The sequence below is a fragment of the Impatiens glandulifera genome, chromosome 9 (genome assembly GCF_907164915.1).
Source record: "Impatiens glandulifera chromosome 9, dImpGla2.1, whole genome shotgun sequence".
Lineage (NCBI taxonomy): Eukaryota > Viridiplantae > Streptophyta > Magnoliopsida > Ericales > Balsaminaceae > Impatiens > Impatiens glandulifera.
The window spans coordinates 21,752,726-21,763,137 of record NC_061870.1 but is presented as its reverse complement, the minus strand read 5'-3'; the positions used below and the strand labels follow the sequence as shown (position 1 = coordinate 21,763,137).

At 27.1% G+C, this 10,412-nt stretch overlaps 1 protein-coding gene across 1 annotated transcript; it reads right to left on the bottom strand.

Moving 5' to 3' along the window:
- Positions 1–1,014: 1,014 nt before the first annotated feature.
- On the bottom strand, positions 1,015–2,541 carry LOC124916008. Its single transcript, XM_047456746.1, has 2 exons — positions 2,091–2,541; positions 1,015–1,988 (listed from the first exon to the last, which is right to left on the bottom strand). The coding sequence occupies exons 1-2, from the start codon at positions 2,539–2,541 to the stop codon at positions 1,201–1,203; spliced, it is 1,239 nt and encodes a 412-aa protein (XP_047312702.1). The 3' UTR covers positions 1,015–1,200.
- Between the last annotated feature and the right edge of the window lie 7,871 nt (positions 2,542–10,412).

Sequence of the window (10,412 nt, the reverse complement as noted above, 5' to 3'; positions counted from 1 at the left end):
TTTTAAATTCAACCCCAAATTTGATAAACGCGTGACATTTTAACAATATAACTTCAACTTTTTAACTAACTAATCTATATATATATAATGATGCTTAATTTTTAAAGTGTCCGAATTGCCGGGTCGAGAGCTATGGTTAATTTGGATATATGTAAGAATAAATAGATACTTGGGTCGGATTGTGGGTTGACCCGCCCATAAAAATTTTACCATAACTTTTTTCACAATTTTTATATTATTACTCGTACAAATTGAGAGGATACATGTTAGTAATAATAACAACTTGTCTTATCAGACCTAAATTTTTTATTTAATTTAGTTAACCTTTATTTAAGTCAACCCAACTCTTCTAGATAAATTAGTTCACAGAATTTGATAATGACAAAATAAAATCTGAAAAAAATTCTGACATCTTTGACTAATAATGGATGTCTTGTAACAAATTTTTTGCTAGACTAATTGATATGGATGGGATGCTTCAATCAATTTATACTAAGTTTATTTATTTCTATCTATCTCTATATATATATATAGTTAAAAAAGGGGAGATAAATGAGAAAATTGGACTTAAATTATTATGTATCAGACTGTTTCGTAAGCGTCAAATGCTTAAAATAAACCCTGAATCTAAAACACTTGAACTTAATTTTAAGTAAATATATTTTCATGAATTATATATATATTTTTTTACGAGAAATGATTAGACGAGAGAATTTGGTAAGGAAATGACTTTGCATAATTTTATTCGCTAAAAAAATCAAATAATTTTCATTTTTACATTTTTCAACAATAAAAAGGTGATGCCAAGTCATTCCCTCACCAAATTCATTCTATCGTTCTTTTTTTTTATATATAATCTCAATAATAATAATAATAATAATAATAATAATAATAATAATAATAAAAGGAAAGGGGACAAATATATTGCTGGTTGAATAATCAAACAATGATTAATTGACTGAGTAAATGAATAATAATTATTCCTTAAATTCTTGAAATGGGACCCGATCCATTAGGACGCCGACCACTATCGCTAGCTGCTATGCATATTTATTTATTTATTTATTTTTGTTAGTTAAAGCACATGGCTCGTACAATTAGGACGCCGACCATCGCTTCCATCTCTTATTGTATGTAATTCGTAGTAGTAGTAATAATAATAGTAATGTTTCTCTCCGGTCGGCCGCCGGCGACCGCTGCTCACCTCTTGCAGACAACCCCTGCACCACCTTCAATGTGATCACCGCCGCAGGACAAGCTAGGAAATTCCATACCCAATCCGCTGGACACTTTCTTCTGCTCGCCGACGAAGCGAGACGCAGAGCAATCGGCGGCAAAGAGGCTTGACGTTATAAACTCTTTCTCACCTCCCACCACCGGCATGGCTTTGCTCATATTCACTTTGCTAACATAATCACTCGCGTAAGTCCGACCCAATACGCCGTCAACGTCTCCACTCAAAGACAAGAATTTGAAGCTCAAATCAAGATGAGCGAAGCAATCGTCTTTTGTTATACCGTAATTATGAACCCTAGAATCTTCTTCTGTTATGGGCACCACCTTCACCGTGATTCTAAAATTTCCTTCTACCTCAACCACGACGCTATTAGCCGACGACGCGATTCTCGTGATGGAGACAGCCTGAGACGAATATTCCGGTTGCCAACTCGCGCCTTCTCTATCCTGAAGGAATATTGGTTCTCCGTCAAAGGTGATTGCCAGACGGTCGTTCAGATCGTCCCATGCAGCTGTCTTTTTGGCGCCCAGGAACATCTTGTGGTTGTTGAAGAGGATACCGATGGATTCAACCCAGGTGAAATCTCGGGTCATGGTTGGGTCTCGTTTTCCGATGAAGTGACCGTTAATGTGGAGGTTTGTGTCGGAGACTAGGCAGAATTCTCTGTCTTTCTTGCCGTGGAAGTAGAAAGTGATGCCGTCGGCTCCGATGAAACGAGGATCCTGGCATACTGCTCCTGGCTTGTCACAATCTGTAAAGGGGTCCAGGATGTTAGCTATATATATATATATTACAGTAATATTGAGAAATAGGAATATATAGGAGAATTAAGATAGATATATATATAGCTTACTGCAAACAGGTTTGCAAGATTTGCAATCCACTTGACATCCACCTGGACAAGCTTCAGGGCAGACATACTCTACATTGTAACACTCTGAATTTTTGTTCTTGCACTTTGATTTCTTCTTTCCGGAACCTTTAGGAGGGCTATGGGTGGACGGAGTGGGTGTAGACGATGGCGGAGAAGGGCTATGGGTGGTGGTCGGAGTAGGTGTAGAAGATGGCGGAGGAGGGCTATGGGTGATCGGAGGTGAGTTGTCGGACTCGGGTGGCGGAAAGGAGCCGTCATTGCAAATGGGTTTGCAAGATTGGCATTCGGTTGTGCAACCTCCGCTAGGACCGCAAAACTTGGGACAAACATGAACCAAGTTCTTACAAATCTTGAACTTTCCAACGTCACAATGAGAATTGCTAGGAATTAGTATCCCGGGTGGCTGGGCTGTGACAACTACAGCCACCATTATAGGTAATAATAGCACCGTTATAATAAACCAACAAGTCCACGCCATTTTGTCAAAGAGAAGAGAAGATCAGGTTAAGGTAAGGTTGAGTCAAGAATAGTATAATGGATGGATCTTATTTGATACAATTGGTGATCAAGTCCCATTTCATTTTATAGAGGACCCCCAACGACATAGAATAAATAAGGCTACACGTGATGGGCTATTCAAGTCAAATACATCACTTACTTAATATTCAACAAAAAGAAACACCTTTACCGCAAAAAAAGGTGAAATACCTTGAGCAGAAAGAATCACAATCTCACACAACACTCCATACATGCAAATTTATCATTTCTCAATCTAGGATTGGCCGGCTGGCATCTATGGATGAACTACTCCTTACTCCTAAACCCCAAAAAGGCTTATTCAGGTGTACTCCATCACACTCTGTCATTCTATAATTCAGGTCACAGCAATCTTCAATCTACAATGTTCAATGTTTATTCCTTTCTTTATTCCCAAACCAACCAACCCAATAAAGTTTTAACCTTAGTAATTTCCGGTACAAGAATATAGACAAAGATGAATTTGTTACAAATGTAAATTCCAGTTTATTATTATTATTATGTTACGATTCGTTTTCAAAGTTACGCCACTTCCAAAGTATAAATATTGATTATTGATAATCTACAACAACTAGATGCTACTTATCCAATCATTCAAATTTTCTTAATCTACAATACTGTCTCGAACATGGAATCCAGCCTAACTGCTGTGGATGATAATAATTGAATGAATTTGATTTGAATGTTTTAAGTATGAACTTGTCTATGTCTGTATCACAAGGATAGGTTGAATTACAACTCGAGCAATATATAGGTTACTAGGTATATTCAGTTAATGAAATTAATAGCTTTACTTAACCTAGAAATAATATTTCTTTTTGTAGACAGACAATTTAGGAGTGTTGCATTCTATGTACTTTGTGGACATGACAGCCTTCATGGTTGGCAAGCTATGTAGAAGCTGATGCATTTATTTTTGTTATTTTGTGGGAGTGAAATTTACCTTATAAATTGTTGTCTATTTACAGGTGGACATGGTAACTCCTATGTGTTCCCAGCTAACTTATGAGGGCTTGCTGGATGAGGTAAAATATTATGGAAACTGTAATTTGAGGCTAGACAAATGACAATCATATTTTCATGTGATCGGTTATAATTATTTATATTAGAAGTTTTATATTTTCATTCTTAGAAAGCAAAAGCTTCCATTAGTCATAATAAAGTTTTGTGCAGTGCCTTCAAGTCAATAATGGTGCTGTTGAGTTGGATGCATCTGTAATGGGTGTTCATCATATTTTATCTTTCTAAAGTTGCCCACTCAAATAACATTTTCATGGGTGTTTAATTAATTTTTACACTGTTCTCTATTGTCTCGTGGTATTTAAGCATATGTATTAGGTGAGTTAATCTTTATATATAACTTACTTCTTTGCTTTGTTTGTTTTATTAATGTTTTTTTATCTAGGTATGAGTTTGGATAATTTAAGTGCTTGTTTTGTCTCGTGGTATTTAAGCATATGTATTAGGTGAGTTAATCTTTATATATAACTTACTTCTTTGCTTTGTTTGTTTTATTAATGTTTTTTATCTAGGTATGAGTTTGGATAATTTAAGTGCTTGTTTTATTTCGGGTTATTTGGGTTAAATGACCAACAGGTTTTTTTTTAATAAATAAATGTCTATGGCGATTGGTTAAAATACCAATCGCTATATGATTTATGTTTTAGCGATGGGTTATTACAGCCAATCGCCGTTGCCAATTTAGACATCAGCGAGTAGAGCTCTGCCGATTGAGAACGATTGGTATATGACCAATCGCTACAGGCCTATAGCGATTGGTTTGGAGGTTACTATCGATTGGTTTAGTCTTTTTTTACTAGTGAAATTCTAATAGAACATATCTTATATATTTTGATAATTAATTATATGTTCAATTTTTGTTATAACTATTCATGTGTTTTGTTTATAAATTTTAACTGGATTGATTTTTTTTTTTTAAGTTTCTGAAATTTAATATATTCAGTTTGAAAATTTGTATTTCATTTATTAAGGATTAAATATTTTACAATTGTCCTCAAACAAATTTAGTTAAAATTGTATATCTACCCATTAAATTTTTTAAAATATATATCTAATTAAATCTTAATGATGATGATAATAAGAAAATTTAAAAATGACTTTTCACTTTTGAAAGAAAGTATATTTACTTTTAATATAAAATATTATTTAGATATATTATATATTGTGAATCTAAATAGAACAGGTTTACAAATAAAACCTAGTAAAAAATAATTTTAAAATTTATTGACTGTTTATATCTGAAATATTCATTGAGAAATCAAAATGTAAAGTGTTTTTAAATTAGCCATTTTGATACACATAATTATTATGGTGATACGCTTTGATTCATTTTAGTCATGTAATTAGGGGTTAACCGGTTAAACAATTTCGGTTAAGACCTGTTTTGCCTTTTGTTTTACAAACCGGTTAACCGGATGTTAATGGTATCGATTTTACCGATTCCGTTTTTACCGGTTTTGGTCGGTTCCGGTCGGTTAACCGAGTTTAACCAGGAATTGATAATTCAATTTTTAAATTAAGTAATAAATTTATAAAATATATTTTTTTAAATTATTATAATATTATATTATATTATTATAATATAATATAATATAATATATTATTATAATATATTATATTATTATAATATATTTTAGTAATATATAATTTTATTATAATAATATAATATATTTTATAGTTATTTTATTAACTTTTTATATATTACTTAAAAAATTTAAATTCATTATAATATATCTATTATTTATATAATAACTAATACAAATTATAAAAATAAAAATATATAATTAAATTATTACTGGTTTATCGGTTAAACCGTTATGTAAACCGAACCGTTTAACCGGTAAAAAACGGATTGACCGGAACCGTTAAAACCGGTTAACCAATAAACCGTTAAAATAAAACCGGTTAATTATCAATTTGATTGGGTTATCGGTTTTTTTCACCGCCCTACATATAATTATATATTTAATTGGTAAATAATAATTAGTAAGAATGTGATATTTAAATGAAACTATATTTTAATTAGAATTTAAAAATCAAATAAATTCATTTTTGTTGAAATTATATTTATTATTTCAAGTTAACAAATAAATAATTTAAAATTAAACTCCAATATCATTTTTAATTCTAATTGCATGTTAACCAAATGATAACTTTATAGTTTCAATTATTTAAGCATTATAGTTTAAATTAAAATATAATTATTATGTTTGGAGATTAAAATTAAAACTAATTTGAATTGAAACATGAAAACTCATAGATCCATCCATTAAAATTACAATTTCAATTATTTACAATTACAATTTCAATTAAAATCAAGAAACAAACAAATAATTAAAGGACTAATTTGGATTGAACACTATTCCTTAATCTTCTTCTTCACCAGTCTCATGTGCCCCCATTTTGTTGATCTCAAAGAGTCGAGTTTCATTTCGACTCACACCAACTCGTCTATTGTCTTTCGAACATTGTCTTTAAGCTCAACCTTGACGGCTAGAGTTGATTCATCCTCCTTACTTTTGCCTAGTATATCATTGATTTAATTGCGTCGTCATTTTGATTACAAGCTTTGTGAAAGACTTGATGCAAAATGATGATTCACAATTTGGAAGTCTTTTAATTTTGTTAGACATTTCAATGAGAATCGAACTTGAGATCTCAAAATAATACATTTTTAAGATAAGTATTTTGTCAATAAGTCATGTACTTACAAGGGTAAAACAAGTTAGTGAAATTATTAAAAAAAAAGTGGAATCATGAGATCATTGAAAACCAACTCCAGATAACTAAATATTATGAAAGAAATATTATAAATGATAATGATATTAATATTTGACCTCATAAAATCTAATTATGTACATCATAATTCCAAATCAGAAATCAAATAATGAAGGTGAGAATAGTAATACTTCAATGCATAATATAGTTTTAAAAATGTGGAAGCAATTATCAGAATTCAATATCTAATTGCTCACTTGCATAGACACACCACAACTAGAGTGACTCGACTTCAAGCAGAGGTGGCGGCTGAGGTTTTGTAGTGTAGCGCCTCCCTTGAAATGTGTGTAGAGTCTCGTGGATGATCCCTATTTATAGATAGGGATTGTTATTCCGAAAACCTAATTTTCTTAGTGGGACAAAGGCCCATTAGGTCATTATATCTAAATGCATTTTGACATTTAACTTTAAAATATTTACACTCATTTCTCATTTTAGTTGTCTATGCTATATTATTAAATTTATGTTGCTTTAAGAAAGGCAGAAATTTTGGCTCTAAATTCCCAATTAATTTCATTCCCATTTTTTTTTGATTAATTAATTAATTTTAAATGGATCTCTTGAATTATCACAATTTGTACATATATAACTTGTAAAAGTATATCAATGAATGTTTATATAGAATAATCTTTTGCCTTCAAATTATCCAAAAATGAATATCATTAAAAATGTAATAATAATAATAATAATAATAATAATGTGTATTGACTGATCCTATAATTATATGTCATATCTATATCTATATTTCTATCTATCTATATCTATATCTATTTATCTCTATCTATATCTATCTATATATATATATATATATTTTCTTTTTAAGGTGACATACCTATTCTCACATAGTGACACATATTTTAAGATATATGTGTCACTAGGAGCTAGGAAGAAAAATATTGATTTAATGAATTTTGAGAAAAAAAATTATATAGTTTTAATTTATTTCATTTATTATAATATATTTTTTTATTCTAGCTTGAACCATTTTCTTTTAATATAATAAATAATATCAAATAATAAATTTTTTAAATTTGAGGGAGATAAAAAGTACTTAAACAAAAAAAATCAAAAATAAAGTAAACTTATAATTAATATTTATGTCCACATTTCAATCAATATCTTAAAATGCTGGAAATTTTAAGTTTGAAGTGTAAGAATAAAAATACTATAAATGTTCATGTAATTTGTATTTATTTATTTTTTTTTGTTCACGGTAGAATCTTCTCATATTCTCCTTCCTTACCATACTTTACCAACATATGCAATAGATTCAACATTTTTATCCAACTCATAGAGATAGAGATTTCAATGAGATAAGATATTACGAACAAGACGTAAATAGAAATATACCTTTTTAAAAAATAAAAACTTTGTTCATGTATATTTTTTGTTTGTTCTAAAACTTTGAATTCTTTTTTTTATATATTTTGTATCTTAATATAAAAATATGATAGTTTAAGAAATTAACTTGATATGCCTTTTATATATATACTTAAGAATATATATATATATATACTATGTCAACCTAAAACTCTTCAAAAACATTACAAAATTATTGGAGTGAAGTTGTGTCCATGTAAAATTTAATGATAATTGAATTTATATTGTATTGTTGAAATAACTATAGATCTAGGATTTGTCTTAATTTTTGTTTTGTCAAAACATTATATATGCAATTTTATTTTTATTTTTATTTTTTTTTGTTAGCAACATGAATAGAACTAATTATATTTGTAATTAAATATTTATCTATATTTTTATTGAGAAAGGATTGAGAGATGAAATTTTAAAAAGAATGACGTGTCGCAATCTGATTGGCCGAAAAAATAATAAAATTTCTCTATTTTCTTTCCCTCCTCACTCTTTATCTTTTTTTCAACCAGTAATATAGTGACACATCATTCTCTCATTCTCTCATTCCCTCTCTCTATCATTTATATTATGTTCAGTTTATATTATGTTCAGTGATATACTTTTGTAAATTGAATTATGTATGATAAGTTGCTATTTTATTTATTCTTATTTCTTAACACACACATGCATTTTTTTTAGACTATTATCACATAAATTTCTATATTAGAGTGTCTTTATTGATAAAACATATTTTATCTTACCACTCTTCTTTTTAGGTGTGAATCATATTTATATATAGAAAATTTGTAATAAAAGAGAATAATATAATAGTTTCTTTTTGAAAAACTAAATGTTAATTTGTTTTTTTTTTCTCACACAAAATTGTTATCATATGAAGGACAACTAGATTTACAAAATAATTTTTTTAGGAGTTTATGGTTTCATCTTCATCAAAGTAATAAATTGTGATTGTTGAAATATTTAAAATTTTAATCATATAATAAATATTTTAAAGATAAGTTTCACTTATTAGCGTGTCTTCAATTTCAGTGTCTTTTTAAGTTAATGTGTTATCATTTGAATTTAAGTGTCTTTTTAAGTTAATGTGTTATCATTTGAATACTAAATTGATATATATCATTCAAAATTTTAATTATTGGCTTAAAGGATTGGAGTAAGAATTATTAATGTCAATAATAATTTGTATTTTTCTCTTAATGAGTTTGTTTAGAATAACAATAATTTATTTGTTCTTGATAAAAAAATGTATATTATTATTCTTCACATGAAAAGTAATATTTATTTCTTGCTTATTGTAATCAATAATTTAATTTTAATTTTTACTCAAATACTTTTAAAAGAAATTGAATATTTTTATACTTTTAAATAATTTATACATTTTATTTAAGATGTTCTAAAACACGATCAAATATTTATTATTATATTTTTAACATTGTAATACCTCAATACTAGTTCTATTAATTAATCTTAATGTTTGTATTTTTGTATAGTATTATTCTCGATAAAATAAAATAATGTGCTAATAATTTTATTAAAATATGTATTTAACTCAAAAAAATAATTAACCTTAATAAATAAAAATTAAAGTGATTCTATTAATTAAAATGATTTCTTTATGTAAATAAATAATGTGCTAAGAATTTTATTTAATAAGATCTTTTTTATTTTGAATTTATTTAGTAAATACATATTTATTAAATAAAATATAATAAATAAAAAATACTAAATAAACTAATTATAAATTATTTTTAAATAATCAATTAATATAATAAAATATAAAAGAAACCAGGCCTAATAAAAAAAACAAATGGAATTAAAAGAGAAACTTTGAATCATAATTTAATATTAATATATTTATTGTATAAAAAATAAATTAGACTACAATTTTTTAACGTTTCATTTTTTATTCGCAAGTTACTTAATTTTAAAATATTTTTTACATATTAATATCATTTAAGTTTTTTTTATAAAAATATAAATAAATAATAAAAATATAAAATTATGACATTTTCAAAATCATCGACTATTATTATTTTTTAAATAATAAGATTAGTTAAATAACTTTCGTTCGAATCAATCCCGAAAATTAAAAAGATATATTAATATGTGAAAAATTATTTTAAATGATGTAATAGATGATTTTAATTTTAAATGATTAAATAAAAAAACATATTGTACAAGTTGTGAAAAAATTTATAATCATCTGGTCAAATCAATACTCTATTTAATATTTATAATCACACAACTTTTAATGTTATAAATAAAAAAAGTTAATTTAAAAAATATATAATATTTTATTGAAATAATAAATTAAATAAAATAATGTTCTAAATTTTTTTTAATTATATATATTAATAAATTTAATAATATTTATTTGTTTAAATTCAGTTTAAGTGTTTCAAACAACTAAAATATAATTTTCCATGAATCATCCCATACAAAAATAAAAATAAAACTTCAAATGTTAGCCTTTTTTTATTAAAGGATTTGGTTGTTTTACTTAAACTCATCCCATTATTATATTGTATGTACTCCTTTTTTTATTTAGCATTGTAATCTGAAAGTGTGGGAATGGATAATTGAATTATAATA